At 33.8% G+C, this 17,207-nt stretch overlaps 1 protein-coding gene across 7 annotated transcripts in view; it reads right to left on the bottom strand.

Moving 5' to 3' along the window:
* The window catches only part of PIBF1 (progesterone immunomodulatory binding factor 1), a 191,886-nt gene that overhangs the window by 120,587 nt on the left and 54,092 nt on the right, over nt 1–17,207 (bottom strand). For all 7 annotated transcript variants that reach the window (XR_012002003.1, XR_012002002.1, XR_012002001.1 and 4 more), the window contains exon 10: nt 7,166–7,264. Coding sequence is in view for 3 of the 7 variants with exons in the window: in XM_026017692.2 (XP_025873477.1) it covers nt 7,166–7,264 (99 nt within the window). In the remaining 4 variants the exon portion in view is untranslated. The remainder of the gene's footprint in view (nt 1–7,165; nt 7,265–17,207) is intronic.

Raw genomic sequence — 17,207 nt, 5'->3', positions numbered from 1 at the left:
GAAACAGAGGTAAATTCTCTACCTGATAAAAAGTTCAAAGTAATGCTCATAAAGATGATCACCAAACTTGGGAGAAACATGGATGAACATAGAGTGAACTTCAACAAAGAGAAAACCTAAGAATATACCAATCAGAGCTGAAGAATACAATAACTGAAATGAAAAATACAAGAGGGAATCAACAGTAGATTAGATGATACAGAAAAATAGAAGACTAGTGGTGTAAATCATCCCATCAGAAAAAAAAATTAAAAATGGTAATAGTTTAAGGGACCTCTGGGTCAATATCAAATGTACTAACATTTGCATTATAGGGGTCCCAGAAGGAGAAAAGAGAAAGGTGCATAAAACGTATTTGAAGAAATAATGTCTGAAAACTTTTCAAACATGGGGAAGGAAACAAAATACCCAAATCCATGAAGCACAGAGTCCAAATCAAGATGAACCCAAAGAGATCCACACCAAAATACGTTATAATTAAAATGTCAAAAATTAGATAAAGAGACAATCTTAAAAACAGCAAGAAAACAACAACTAGTTATGTACAAGGGATCCTCCATAAGGCTATCAGCTGATTTTTTCAGCAGAAACTTTGCAGGCCAGAAGAGAGCGGCATGATATATTCAAAGGGTTGGAAGGAAAAAACTTATAAGAAAGAATACTTCAATCAGCAAGGTTATCATTCAGAATTGAAGGAGAATAAAGAAATTTCCAGACAAGCAAAGGTAAAGGAGCTCACCACACTAAACTGGCCTTATAAGAAATACTGAAGAGAATTCTTTAAGTAGAGAAGAAAAGGCCATAACTAGAAATAAGAAAACATGAAAGAAAAAAAATCTCACTAATAAATGCAATTCTAAAATGGTAGATTAACTAGTTAAAAACCTAGTATGAAGGTTAAAAAGAAGTAAAATCAAGTATAATTACAATAATTAGCTGAGGAATATACAAGATAGAAAGATGTAATATATGACATCAAAATATAAAACATGGTAGGGGGTAGAGTAAAAATGCACTTTGAGAGTGAATTTGAACTTAAGCGACCATTGACTTAAAATAGACTGCTATAAATATAGGTAGAGAGAGACAGAGATGGTAACCACAAACCAAAACCCTATAATAGATACAAGAAAAATAAAGTGAAAGGAATACAAACATAACACCAAATAAAGGTATCAAACCATAAAGGAAAAAAGGCAAGAAAAGAAGAAAGGAACAGAGAAGAACTACAAAAACAATCAGAAAACAATGAACAAAATGGCAATAATTTGTTTCAACGTAATAGGACTTAATTCTCCAATCAAAAGACATAGAGTGGCTAAAGGAAAACAAAACAAAACAAAACAAACACCAAAAACAAAACAAAACAAAACAAAAAAACACCCCACCAAAAAACCAAAAACTAAAAAAAACCCATCAAGACTCACCTATATGCTGCCTATATGAGCCTCACTTCAGATTTAAAGATACATAAGACTGAAAGTGAATGGACAGAAAAAAATACTCCATACAAATGGAAACAAAAGCTGAGTAGCAATACTTCTATTAGACAAAATGGACTTTAAAGCAAATTGTAACAAAAGACAAAGAAGAGAATCACACAAAGATAGAAGGGTCAATCTAACAAGGGGATATAATATTTATAAACATGTACCCTATACAGGAAGTGCCTAAATATAAATATTAACAGACAGAAAGGGAGAAATTGACAACACAATAATAGTAGAGGATTTTAATACTATCAATGAATAGATAACCCATATAGTAAATCAGCAAGGATATACTAGCTTTAGACAATACACTAGACCAGGTGGATTTACAAAACTAGAAATCATTTAAGGAAGAAAACCAGAAAAAAACACAAACACGTGGAAACTAAACACATGCTATTAAAGAACCAAAGGGTCAACCAAAAAAATCAAAGAAAAGTTAAAAAATACCTTGAGACAAATGAAAATGGAAAAACAATATTCTAAAACCTACAGGATACAGCAAAAGCAGTTCTAAGAGGGAAGTCATATCAATATAGGCTTACCTCAAGAAACAACAAAAATCTCAAATACTCTATATTTAAATGTGCTAGAAAAATAAGAATAAATGAAGCCCAAAGTTCAAGAAGGAAGTAAATAATAAAAATCAGAGTGAAAATAAATGCAAGAGACCCCCTCCCCCAAATCAATGAAATTAAGAGCCAGTTCTTTTAAAAGATAAACAAAATGGACAAATCTTTTGGTAGGCTCATCAAGAAAGAGAGAAAGGGCTCAAGTAAATAAAATAAAAAAATGAAAGAGAAATTACAACCAATACCACAGAAATACAAAGGATCACTAGAGATTACTATGAACAATAAATTATATACTAACAAATTGGACAACCCAGAAGAAATGGATAAATTGCTAAAAATGTACAATTTCCATGATTAAATCATGAAGAAATAGGAAATCTGAATAGACTACTTACTAGTAATGAAATTGAATTAGTAATTAAAAAAAAAAACCACACACACACACACACACACACACACACACACACACACACACACAATCTCCTAACAAAAGTCCAGGGCCAGATGGCGCCTTAGGTAAATTCTACCAAACATTTAAAAGAGTTAATACCTATCCTTCTCAAATTATTCCAGGAAATAAAAGAGAAAGGGATGCTCTCAAACTCATTCTATGAAGACAGCATTACCCTGATACCAAAACCAGACAAAGATAACACAAAAGAAGAAAATTAAAGGTCAATAGCCCCGATGAACACATATGTAAAAATCCTCAACAAAATATAAGCAAATCAAATTCAGCAACACATTAAAAGGATCATATACCACAAGCAAGAAGGATTTATTCCAGGGATACAAAGATGGTTTGACATACACAAATTAATCAGTGTGATAAACCATATCAACAAAATGAAGAATAAAAATCATATGATCTTGATAGATGCAGAAAAAGCATTCGACAAAATTCAACATCTATTTATGATAAAAACTCTCAACAGAGTATAGTAGTAACGTACCTCAATGTAATAAAGACCATATATGACAAACCCATAGCTAATATACTCAATGGTGAAAAGCTAAAAGCATTTTCTCTAAGATCAAGACAAGAATGCCCATTCTCATGACTTTTATCCAACACAGTACTAGAAGTCCTAGTTATGGCAATTAGACTGAAAAAGAAAAGGCATCCAAATTGGAAAGGAAGAAGTAAAACTGTCACTATTTGCAGATGACATGACAGTATATACAGAAAACCCTAAAGACTCGACCAAACTATTAGAACTAATAAATGAATTCAGTAAACTTGCAGGATGCAACAATATGCATAAATTTGTTGCATTTCTGTACACTAGGAATAAACTATCAGAAGGAGGAATTAAGAAAATAATCTTATTTACAATTGCATCAAAAATAATAAAATATCTAGGAATAAATTTAAACAAGGGGTTAAACACCTGTACTCTGAAAACTGTAACACATTGATGAAAGAAACTGGAAACAAATATGTGGAAAGATATACAATGTGTATGAACTGGAAGAACTAATACTGGTAAAATGTCCTATATTACCTAAAGCAATTTATACATTCAATTCAATCCCTATCAAAATAGCAAGGACATTTTTCAGAACAAAACATACTAAAATTTGTATGGAACCACAAAAGATCCTGAATACCTACTCAAAGCAATCCTGAGAAAAAAGAACAAAGATGGAGGATTCACAACCATATTTCAAACTATACTATAAGCTCACGGTAATCAAACAGTATTGGACTGGCACAAAACCAGATAGATAGATCAACAGAACAGACTAGAGAGCCTAGAAATAAATCCATGCTTATATGGTCAATTAATCTATGACAAAGAAGTCAAGGATATATAATAGAAAAAAAGAATCTCTTCGTAAATGGTTTTGGAAAAACTGGAAAGCCACATGCAAAAAGAATGAAACTGGACTTCTTTCTTACACCATACACAAAAATAAACTCAAAAGAGATTAAAGTCCTAAAGGTAAGACCTGAAACCGTAACTCCTAGAAGAAAACACAGGCAGTAAGTTCTTTGACACTGATCTTAGCAATATTATTTTGAATCTGTCCCTTCAGACAAGAGCAACAGCAAAAATAAACAAATGGGGCTACATCAAGCTAAAAAGTTTTTACACAGTAAAGAAAATGATAAACAAAACAAAAAGGCAACATACTGAACAGAAGCAGGTATTTGCAAATGATATATATAATTAAAGGTTAATATCTCTCTATAAAAAAACTCATACAACTCAATATTAAGGAAACAATCTGATTAAAGAATGGGCAGAGGACTTGAATAGACATTTCTCCAAAGACATACAGATGGCCAACAGGCACATGAAAAAATGTTCAACATTACTAATTATCAGGGAAATGCAAATCAAAACCACAAAGACGTATTACCTAACAGCTGTAAGAATGGCTATTATTGAAAAGATAAGAAATAATAAATGTTGGTGAGGATGTAGAGAAAAGGGAACTCTTGTTCACTGTTGGTGGGAATGTAAATTGATATAGCAACTATGGAAAATAGTATGGAGGTTCCTTTAAAAAACTAAAAATAGAACTACCATATGACCCAGCAAATTACACTTCTGGTTATTTATCTATAGAAAGCAAAAAGACTAACTTGAAAAGATACAGGCACTCCTATGTTCATCACAGCATCACTTACAATAGCCAAATTTGGAAGCAAACCAAGTGTCCATAGATAGATGAATGAATAAGGAAGATGTGGTATGTATGTATTTGTGTGTGTGTAAATATATGTAGGTGTGTAGATAAACACATACACACACCCCTCCTTGCCCTTTTTTAGTTCTAAAAAAAGAATGAAATCTTGCCATTTACAACATGGATAGACCCAGAGGTATGGTAAGTGAAATAAATTAGACAGAAATAGGCAAATATCTTATTATTTCAGTTACGTGTGGAATCTAAGAAGGAAAACAAATAAACAATAAAACAGAAATAGACTCAAATACATTCATGGCTGCTAGAGCAGAGAGAAGGTGGAGGGATAGAGGAAAGAGGTGAGGGGGATTAAGAGGTACAGTCATGAGCTATAAAATAAATAACACATGGGGATGAAATGCACAGCATAAGGAAAACAGTCAATAACATTTTAAAATCTTTACATGGTGACAGAAGGTAACTAGACTCATTGCAGCGATCATTTTGTAATGTATATAAATACTGAATCACTATGTTATACACCTGAAATTAATATAATATTGCATATCAATTAAATCTCAATGAAAAAAATGAGCTGTTCCAGTCTATTCAAAATTCTAGGGGAAAATGATTTCAAAAGATCAACTTTTAAATAGCAAAAATTCAGTTAGTAAATAGAATTGAACAAATTATTTTATAATAGTAACAAACATTTATACATTAGTATTTACGTGAAAGACACTGTTCTGCATGTCATACAAACATTAAATCAATTATTCTCACTAATTCCAATGATATCTTTAAGTACTAAAGCATCCCATGGCCTTTACGATAAATACCAGTTGCTAGTGTATGGACAAGATAAGGATTTTAGAGTGCTAGAGTTTAGGACATAAGAGGGTTGAGTATAAATATGAAATAGTCAATTTTAAGGTCAGATTTACTATTCTCTTTTCTCCAAATTCACAAAAACATACCAAAGCTAATGAGTTATGAAATTCTGTCCAAATATAAGTTCTGATTTATTAGCTAAAATCTTATTCTTTCTTTTAAAGTTTACTGGTTTCTCCATAAATATTATTCCAGAGCCATTCCTAAATACCTCACATTTAAAAACATCAACAAAAAGCCAAATAAATCTTTTGTGTACACCATAGTTTTATAAATGGAAAAGTTATACATAATAAATATTTTAAAAAGGTTATAAACAGCATTCCAATTAAAACAGCTCATTTATAAATTTTATTTTATATTAAAATGTTTGGATTTAGATATACTTTCACATTACAGAAGAGATTTCTCTAATATATTAATGTACCAAGTTTATAAAGTTGATATGAATTCAGAAGTATAATGATTTGAGCCATTTTAAAAGATTTCTGTAATAGGTTAATTATATGAAAACTTACCTGAATTTTTAGTGTCATGTACTACTTAAATTATAAATGAATCTTTAAATCTTCATTTAACAAATAAAAGCTCCACTGACTTATTTTCAAAGTTTATCAGTATGTGAAAGGTGTATGGAAACTTGATGTACTAGCTTAGTAACTTTTCTGTCTGAAATTATTCTCAACATAAAAGAAAAAAAGTAACCATTCTGTTTATTCTGTATGTAGTCAAGTCACTGAAAATCTAGGGTGTTCAATGAGGCAATGGTATTTACATTAATACTCATCAGTGATTTTCCCATTAACTAGGCTACTAAAAATAAACATAGTTTTCTATTGAGAAATAAAAGATAAATCATTTTCTCTCTTTTCCATCTTCCAACACACATGAGCCAGAACATAAAGATTTTTAAGAAATGAACTGTGGAGCATATAATGGTATTAACACTTTGGACTTAAGTTCAGTAGGTTCTTTTAAAGTAAAACTCCTTCTACTTTATGATTAGCAATTCCACTTCTGAAGAAAATAGTCCAAATAAAAAAACGTATGCCCAAAAAAGACTTTATAAAAAAGTTCACAGCAGCTTCATTCATGATAGCTTCAAAATGGAAACAACCTAAATGTCCACTGACAGGTGAATGAATGCACAAACAGTGGTATATTCATACCCAGCAACAGTAAGGAATGAACTACGTATACAACAAAATGGATGAATATATAATGCTGAGTGAAAGAAGCTAGACACAAGTGTATGCTGTACAGTTCTGTTTTTCAATCCAGTAAGGGCAAAATTAAGCTATGGTGACAGAAATGAAAAAGTGTTTGCTTCTTGAGGGTTAGTGGTCGAGATGGATAAAAGGGGCATAAGGAAACTGTAGGGTGACTGCACTGGGCTGTATCTTGTTTGAGTATATACAGTAATATATATTACAAAAATAATTCATGTAAACTGTAGTTCAGTTGAAATAAATATACTTCTATTAAAAATATATTTTTTTTCCTAAGGTACAAGAACAAAAATCAAGAAAGAGTTTTTAACATTTAACATTTACAGATTTTCAGAATGCTTACCTCTCTAAGAGCTGATCATGTTTTTCTAAAGCATCCTTTTCAGCCATCACTGCCCGGTCCTTTTCAGCCATAGCATTGTCCCTTGCTTCTCGGAGATTTCTAAAATTTAAACATATATCCAATTGTTCCAAATACAAAGCATCTTCTAAAGATTCATATATGTGCTTGCTTAGAGTTGGACTATCTGATAATCTTAAGAACACACTGGAGGTTGGTGATCCAAGGTGTGTATTATATAAATTTACCTGGCTTGCTATTTTCTGTAGCAGCACAGTAATGTAGGTGCAAACATGGTCTATCTCTAAATGTCACATTATCCTTCTCTATAACTTATCTCCACATGGGTTGAAGGTAGGTTGAAGGTAACTTGTTTAACCTTTACCATAATCTAGTGAGGTAGGTAGGATTACTCACACTAGTATCCACAAGAAAAGAGGTCTTGAGAAGGTAATAAATGTTCTCTAAAACATTTTAAATGAAAAATGTAATATAAAGATCCCAAGTGTCATAATGGGAACAAAGTTTGGGATATGAGCAAGATGAAATGATGGCCCTTAGGATCTCACTGAGAGAGGGATGGAAGAGAAGAGAACTCAGAAGGCTGACAGGTTTGGACAAAGGACATGAAGTCCTGATAAGATGACAAATATATAAATGTAAGTAGTGTACAAGTGGGGTGGAAGACTAGAGATTGTTGTTAAAGAATGGTGTTGTGGAGGCTGAAGAGTACTTTCAGTGACATTGTTTTAGTTGATACCAAGATCTAAGGTGTGACCAGTAAAGTAGCTAAGGGAAGGAGAGATGAGATAAAGGTCAATATTCATAGAAGACTAAAGAAAGTATGAAGCCAGATATTAGATAAGCCATCCACTTAAACTACTGATGGTACCAGAGACTGAAACTGAGAGAAAGATATTTAGTGACATTTAAGGGTAATGTCCAAAAGGCAAAAAGTAACAAGGGTGACACAGCAAGTCATGAGCCTTTAAAGATCAAATCTTGTTTGTTTTTTAATCAAGATGGAAGTCTGGATCAAGAAAAATACCAACAGGGGTGCTTGGGTGGCTCAGTGGTTGAGCGTCAGCCTTTGGCTCGGGTCAAAATCCTGGGGTCCTGGGATCGAGTCCCGAATAGGGCTCCCAGTCAAGAGCTTGCTTCTCCCTCTGCCTATGTCTCTGCTTCTGTGTATCCCTCATGAATAAATAGATAAAATCTTTAAAAAGGAAAAATACCAACAAGAAGCTTCTTTCAGAGCCACTTAATTTTATTTATTCATGACAGACACACAGAGAGAGGTGCAGAGACATAGGCAAAGAGAGAAGCAGGCTGCATGCAGGGAGCCTGATGTGGGACTCGATGTTGGGACTCCAGGATCATGCCCTGAGCTGAAGGCAGATGCTCAACTACTGAGTATTCCAGGCAACCCTTTTTGTTTTGTTTTTGTTTTTTTTTTTTTGAGAGCCACTTAAGTTTTTTAAAAAATCCTCTTCTCTAACATAGTTGGAAATGAATGTAAAGTGTAACATAAATAATTTTGCTTACTTAATTCCTACAAATCCCTGTTTTATAGTGGAGTACACTGAAGTTGAAGAACTTAAGTACCTAGTTCAAAGTCACAGCCTGTGTTAAAGCCATAACTTCAGCTCAACTGTCTAACTGCAAAGCAAGTGGTTTTTTTAACATCATATCACTGTATCTCCCATAAAGAATGGATTGGGTATTAGAGTTTTGTGTTTATTATTCATGGAGAATGTCAGTAGAAAGTCATGAAAACCCACATCATTTAAATAAATCTATGTAATAACTATTGGATAGAAATGCTTACTTGCTGTGTCAGTATGAAATGTCATCTTTTACACTGTGATGCTAATAATAAAGCTAAAATTTATAAACATATCAAGCAATGGAGATTCATCAATTTGTTTATGAAATAATAAATAGAAGTTTAAAAGAACTATAGTACACATAACTTATTAAAAAGAAAACAGCTTTTGTATACTATTATCTAAGCAGAAGTTCATTTTAAAATAGGTATCACAAAATGTCATGTCATTATTTTCTGACATCATCCTGATTGCAAGGGGCTTCAAAAATATTCTATCATCAAACTCAATGAAACATGAAAATGTACTTTTATATACAGAATTAAATTCTTTTTTTTTTCAGAATTAAATTCTTTAAGCCTATTCAAGACTTATATATTTTTCATTCCTAGATGGTCTATACATTTCAGTCAGTAAATCACCACAAACTTGTTTTCGCTTTTCAAAGATAGCTTCATTATTCTGTAAGTTATTTCAATAGCAAAATTCCAAGTAGACTGCAATTATAGTACTATCAATCAATGCTTACTTAGTAGGTAGAGAAGCTTCAGTCCCTAACTGTATTTCCTTTCTTGGAATAATGGGCATTAGAAATAAAAGTAAGTCATAGAGAATGAAATGAAACCCAGAATAAGCTAACAGTAGGGCTTGTGAGTGGAGATATGATTAGAAGGTTCTAATGCATTCACCATGCTACAATCTGTATCATCCAGCTAACTAGAATTTATATTTATATTAAGGCATAAACAAAATTCCAAGGTCACAAAGGAGAAGAGTTGATTATTTTTTAATCGGAGGAAAAAAGCTGAGTGAATGAAGGGAAGATATATAAGCTGGACCTCAAAGGGCAAATAAGTAAAGGCAATTCAAAAAAAGAAAAAAAATAATCGAGGAAGTGCTAGAGGTTGAGGCTTCTACCAACAGGTCCTTTCATGGATGTCTACTGTTAAGATTTCTGTGTGAACCTAATCTCTTTATCAGTTACCATACCTTCCACATCTTTTTTTTTTTTCTTCAATTCCTTTTAACATAAAGATGGAAATACTTCCTTTAATATTATCAATTGGCCTTTAAGGTTTCAAATTAAGTCTGAGATAAACTGAATATATTCTACTGAAAATTAACAGTAGTAACAAACATATAGAGTGCCTGCTGTATGCTAGGAACTATTTTAGGCATTGTGTACATAATAGTTCATTTAATGTTCACAACAACCCCACAAAGTAGGGGTTATCCATAATTGAATGTTATCTCCATTTTACAAAGAAGAAGACTCAAACACAGAGAAGTTAAGTATTTATCTAAGGCCACAAGTACTTAGTAGCTACAGAGCCTAAACCATCTGGTTCTAGAGTCCCTGCTCCTCATCAAACTATGCTGCTTTTCTTAAGATTCCCTTTGTTTCAGTTTTCTCCTTGAGACATTCTGTCATTATAAGATTTATATGGTCATCTCATAGAACAAATGTTAAATCAAAAATAAGCCTTGAAAGAATTGTGACTACATCATGCATACAATTGTTTTTACAGTCCATGCTCCTTTAGACTAGAGTGGTTTGATAAAACACCAGATGGATTATATTCTGGCCACATATGAAACCCAAACTTTTTAAAATCCATTTTTAAATGTTAAATGCATTAGAAAATGTAACAACATAAAATTATGGAAGAGCAAGAATTCTAATGTTTTTCAAAAGAATAAACTTGAAAAATTGATAGAGACTATCTGCAGCATGTACAAGCTAATGTTTTAAAAGTCCAAGTTGAATATATAATCAAATATATTTATAATAACACGGAAAAATTATAATAATAGAGAATGATGTTCAGAGTTGGCCAACTGGACAGCATTTAAATCTAAAATTAAGATATTTCACCCTTAAAAATGCTTTTAAAAAGCTAACATTTGAGGGGTCCCTGGGTGGCGCAGTCAATTAAGTGACGGACTCTTGATTTTGGCTCAGGTCATGATCTCAGGGTCAAGAGATTGAGCCTCATGTTGGTGTACACTGAGTTGGCTTGTCTGACTCCCTCTGTTCCTCCCCCTGCTCATGCTCGCTCTCTCTCTGTTATAAATAAATAAATAAATAAATAAATAAATAAATAAATAAATAAAATTCTTTAAAAAGCTAACATTTTGATTTCAAAACTGCCTTTCATCATTCTTTCACATTGTTTCCTACAAACTCCATCCTTCATATATACATACTTATCTCTCCCATTCATCCTGTATTTGTCTGTGGGAGGTGGAAAGATGCAGAAAAGGGAAAAGAAATGTGATCAATCCTAAGTAAGTGCAAAAGTAGAGTGTCCTAGTATATAACTTGTATCCAAATAATGTATTTTTCAACTTGAGCCCTTTTTATGAGTGAAAGAGGATACTATTAATAATCATGCTAAAATAATAATAATAATCATGCTAATGAAATAGGCATAAACCAGGACTTACGGGGACAAATAACTGGGAGATATTGTCATTTAAATTATAACATTCAAACAAGAAACCTAAAGAGTTTTATTTCTCTAAAAGGACCTTAATACTACAATAAAATAGATATATTTAATAGGCAAACTAATGTATCTGTGCAGAGATAACCTCAAGTATGTCAAGTTTATCCAGAAATAGCTCACAACCAAAGCCTGAAACCTCAGTACAGAATGTAACAATAGATTTCTGTACATGGAATGTATCTTCCTCTGCCTAGAAGATAAATTTCATAGTACCAATATACTAAATTTAAATTTATACCTGAAAAGTGGCAAGAAAATGTTGGAAGAATGAGAAAAAGCTTAGGAACCTTTGAAATTCTAATAGGAACAAATCAGAGTTTGGGAATGCCAAGGGCATGCTTAACCTGAATAAACATCACTAATAACTCAAAACTTGAAATACCATGAATAAATAGTGAAAAACTATGGTTATCAGAAGAGCACAGTAGGCACAGCTAAGCAACCTGTTCTTCTGCCTCCATGTAAACATATTTTTGGCTAATAAAAGTGAATACATTTTTTCCAGTTGGAACAAAAAGGGACTAAAACAGGCTGTTTATATGACAAGCTTATTTATAGGGTAAGTGTTTGAATTAATTACTTCTACCTCCAGATTATTCTCCTGGACAACTCATTTCTATACCTGATGTCTTTGTTTTTAAGATGACATAAACATCAAGGATTAAAGTGGACTATCTGCTGTTTATAATCAAATGACCAATAACTGTTCCTTTAATTAACATAGTTGTTGAAAAGTGAATGAATAAGACATAACAAAAAAGGCAAAGTGGAAATTTTATGTAATATGATTTCCTGGGAGAAGCTATGCATTTTCAGAGGAGAAACTTTTGAAGATTACTGTTGTTGACTGAACATACTATATTTTCCAATCCTTTTATTTTAGTTGGTGCTCAAGGAGATTTGTTTTTTCATTTTATAGATGTGGAGACTTTATCCCAGAGTAGGTAAGTATCAAACCAAACCACAGTTTAAAAAAAGTCATGAAAAATTTAAGCATCAAAATGTAAAAACTTATTTAAAATCTATTCACATGTTGAGGTTTAAGATTTTATTTATTTATTCATGAGAGACACAGAGAGAGAGAGAGAGAGAGAGAGGCAGAGACACACAGGCAGAGGGAGAAGCAGGCTCCATGCAGGGAGCCTGACGTGGGACTTGATCCCAGGATCTCCAGGATCAGGCCCTGGAATAAAGGCGGTGCTAAACCGCTGAGCTACCCGGGCTGCCCACATGTTGAGGTTTAAAAAGCAGCTGATAAAATACACCATAATATATTAAAATGCAACTTGGGTGAATCTGATAAATGGTTAACTGAGTGACTACTCTATTAAATTCACTTCATTATAAATCTTTGTATAGGTTTTCATCTAAATCAATAGTTACTTGATTTCTCAAAAGTAGTTCCAACTAATTCCTTCATTCAACAAATATTTTTGAGCACTTGTTATGTACCAGGTACTGGTACCTAGGAATCCAGCACTGAAAAACAGATGAAATCTCTACTGACATGGAGATTACGTTCTAGTTTGAAAGAAACCAAAGTATGCTAGTAGGTGCTAAGTGCTCTGGAGAAGAATAAAGCAAAGAAGGGGCTAATGGGTAGCAGGCATGGCAGGATGGGGAATTTCAGTTTTAAGTAGGGTGGTTAGGAAAGACATCAGAAAGGAGGTGACATCTGAAGACATGGAGAAAGTCAGGAAACAAGGATCTAAGGTATCCAAGAGTAGAGGGTTAAGCAGTGGAAACTGTAAATATAAAGGACCTGAGGAGCATGTGTATCAGTTAAGGGAACAGGAGGCAGTGTGAATAAATGAGGGACTACCAACAGGTCCTTTCATGGATGTCTACTGGTAAGATTTCTGTGTGAACTTAATCTCTTTATCAGTTACCATACCTTCCACATCTTTTTTTTTTCTTTTTCAATTCCTTTTAACATAAAGAGGGAAATACTTCCTTTAATATTATCAATTGACCTTTAAGGTTTCAAATTCAGTCTGAGATAAACTGAGTATGTTCCACTGACAATTAACAGTAGTAACAAAAATATAGAGTGCCTGCCATGTGCTAGGTACTATTTTATTTTTACTACAGAGTAGTAAAATGAGGATGGAACAACTGGGTGCAGATCATGTAGTGTCACAGGACATTATAGTCATTTAAATTTGTACTGAGTTGTATGGGAGCCTTTTCAGTTGATTAGAGGAGTGGCTGAGAATAGACCTGAGAAGGCAAGGAAGGAAGCTGGGGGGCCACTTAAGAGAATCTTGCAGTAATTCAGTCAAGAGATAATGGCAGCCTGGACCAAGATAGTGTGTGTGGGATGTAAGAGAATCAAAAATTTTGAAGACACCACCGAAAGCACCTGTTGAACAGAATACAGAATGTGAAAAAAAAGAGAAGAGGTTTATGACTTCAAGGTTTTTTATCTGAGCAAGCAGAACAGTTATCTGTAACTGATCTGGGTCGGACTGAGGGTAGAGTAGGGCTGAAGGAACAGAAGTGGACTTCTGTACACCTTAAATTTAAGATGTTTACTAGATAACCAAATGAAATGCTATGAAGGCAGCTGTAAAAGATGACAAGGAGATGAAGATGACCAATAAAAGGAGCAAGTAGGTGCAGCCAGTAAGAAAGGGAAAAAGTCAAAGTATAGTATTCTGAAAGTCAGTAAAAGGTGTATTTCCAGGAGTAAGCAGTGATCAACCATATTAAATACGGCTGACAGGTCAAGTAAGACAGGAACTGAGAATATGGCCGCTAGATTTTCAGCAACATGAAGATCTCTGGGGCTCTTGATAGGAATAGCTTTGCTGGAGCAGTACAGGGAGGCAAAAGCTTGGTAACAGCTTTTTAAAAATGAGGGTAAAGAATGAATATATAAAACTCTGCAGGAATTTGGCTATGAAGGAAAATAAAGAAAGGGAGTAGTGCTAGAAAGGGAATGAGCAATAAAAGAGGCTTTTTAAAGATGGGAGAAACGATATATTTGTTAGTAACAGTAATTGGGAATTATCTGGTAGAAAAGGAAAACCAGCACTACAGGAGACAAAGGGGTGATTTGCTAGAGCTGTGTCCTTGAGGAAGAGAAAGAGGACAGGCTCGAGTTACACGAGTGGAGAGTCTGGGCCTTAGGGGAGTAGCGTAGAGAGAGAGGTTCTGACAAAAAAATTAGACCACTTTATGGAAAAAATAAAGCCCTGTTTACTAATTTTCAAAATCATAAATGCTTTTATAAAGTTCTAAAGATACAAATTCAGCCCTGATGTATTAAGTGGGGTTTGCAAACTTTCTTAAAAAACTAACTTCTTAGGGTGCCCAGGTGGCTCAGTTGGTTGGGCGTCTGACTTTTGGTTTCTGCTCAGGTCGTGATCTCTGATCTCGTGGGTCGTTGGACTGAGCCTGGAATCAGGCTCCACACTCAGTGGGGAGCTTGCTTGGGATTTTCTCCCTCTGCCACTCCTCCTCCCTCATTAGCTCTCTCTAGGATACATAAACAAATCTTTAAAAAAAAAAAAAAAAAAGGAAGAAAAGAAACAAAAAACACATTTCTTTCCCAAATAAATTACCACCAAATTTAGTTTTGATAAGAAATCTTTTTTTTTTTTTTTTAATTTTTATTTATTTATGATAGTCACAGAGAGAGAGAGAGAGAGGCAGAGAGACACAGGCAGAGGGAGAAGCAGGCTCCATACACCGGGAGCCCGATGTGGGATTCGATCCTGGGTCTCCAGGATCGCGCCCTGGGCCAAAGGCAGGCGCCAAACTGCTGCGCCACCCAGGGATCCCTGATAAGAAATCTTTTATCAATTTTCATAACTTTGACCAGTAACATGAGAATCTGCATTGCACTGTAAAATCAGATGCATCTAGTTTCATCACTTAAAAAGTCTATAATCATAGGCAAATCACACCTTGTGTCTATTTCCTCATTTGTAAAACAGGGATACTAATACCTACAACTTGATAAAATGTCCCACCCAATTCTCGTTACAACATATGTAAAGTGTCGAGTACACCTGATGCATAATAGGCACTCAATAAATAGGAGCTATTGTTACTATGTTATATAAACATGAAAGCCTACATTAAAAACTATAAAGGTATTTGTTTAGAGAATGGTAATTAGGTTAGTGTTTCCCAAGACCCTGTATTGTATTAAAAAAAGACAGTATATAGAAGAGTAGTATCCTAGAAAACAGAGAAGCCTGCTGGAGGGACTTAAGCAGCTGAATGCCCTTCTGGCACCCTAAGGCTAAGGGGAGTGACATCTAAGGTGCTGTAGAGAAAAATTTCTGGTATTCAACGTCATCTTACACAGTACTTTTAGGCTTGGTCCGAGCTGCTCTATCTGTAAAAGATCAGGAATTAATAGTTATCTTCCTTTCTAAATCTTGTCTGCAACCCTAACTTAACAGCCCTGCCTCATCGCCAATCTCTCTGAGACTAGTAAAACAGACAAGGGAGTCATTTCTGATGTTTACTTCCTGTCTATCATCAGATCGCTCCAATTCTTTCACCTAAATATTTTTTAAAATTGGCTTTTATTCTCTCCTTCCATTTCTTTCACTCAAACTTTGCAAGAGTCTCCTAACCAATCTCTCTGTCTCAGGTCCTCTTTTTTTTTTATTTTTTAAGATTTTATTTATTTATTCATGAGAGAGAGAGAGAGAGAGAGAGAGAGAGAGAGAGGTAGAGGCACAGGCAGAGGGAGAAGCAGGCTCCGTGTAGGGAGCCCGATGTGGGAATCGATCCTGGGACTCCAGGACCACGCCCTGGGCCAAAGGCAGGCACTAAATTGTTGAGCCACCCAGGGATCCCCGGCCCTCTTCAATTATAATTTTCCTCACACTGCAACCAGTTACAAAAAATGAATACATTATGTTACTCTGTTACTATAAAACTTCCAAGAATTCCTCACTGATGTCAGGGTCAGAGCCTTTTAAAATCTGACCCTATCCTGAATGTGACCACATGCCTCACCACCCTGTGAGCTATATAACAGTCAAATTTAAGTTCTTGTACAACCTGAACTCAGCTCACTTCATATTTGAAACACCTTATACACCTTGAAATAATTATTATTAAGCCGTGAACACATATGGTAATCACCTATAGATGTAAAGAATATAGCTAATAATAAAATATAGCTAACAAAATTTCATTTATAATTATTTGATAAGATATTGAAAGAGCCATATACTGTCAGAATCACTGAACTGAAAAGACAAAGTTAAATATTCTTAAGTTTTTCCACATAAGAACTCAAAAAATTATACAGATACCTAATCAGACATGAACGAAAAAAGATTATTTAAGCACTAATGAGGACATACACTATTAAAACAATGAATGGAAAAAAATGATGAATGGAGCCCTCATTCACTAGCTCTAATTCATCTATTCTAATGCATTATGTATATTCAAGTAATCTTTGTATATAAACTTAGATTGAAGATTAAAAGGTGTTTAATATCATTGCAAAATTCTATACAAATTTCAAGTTTATGTCATTAAGGTTTCTCCTTGAGTACCTTTGGAAGATGATAAATTCTGATCAAGATGGTTTTTATTGACATGGTGGGAAAATAAAATCACTAAAGCAGTAGTGTCACACTTAAAGTGTATTTTCAATCTCCTTTTCCCTACTGTTATGCCTTTTTCAAAGCATAATAAAATACCTCTAACAAACTCATTCTCTGCCTTTTTACA

This window comes from Vulpes vulpes, chromosome 6 (assembly GCF_048418805.1).
Source record: "Vulpes vulpes isolate BD-2025 chromosome 6, VulVul3, whole genome shotgun sequence".
Lineage (NCBI taxonomy): Eukaryota > Metazoa > Chordata > Mammalia > Carnivora > Canidae > Vulpes > Vulpes vulpes.
This window is presented reverse-complemented; position numbering and strand designations above follow the sequence as displayed.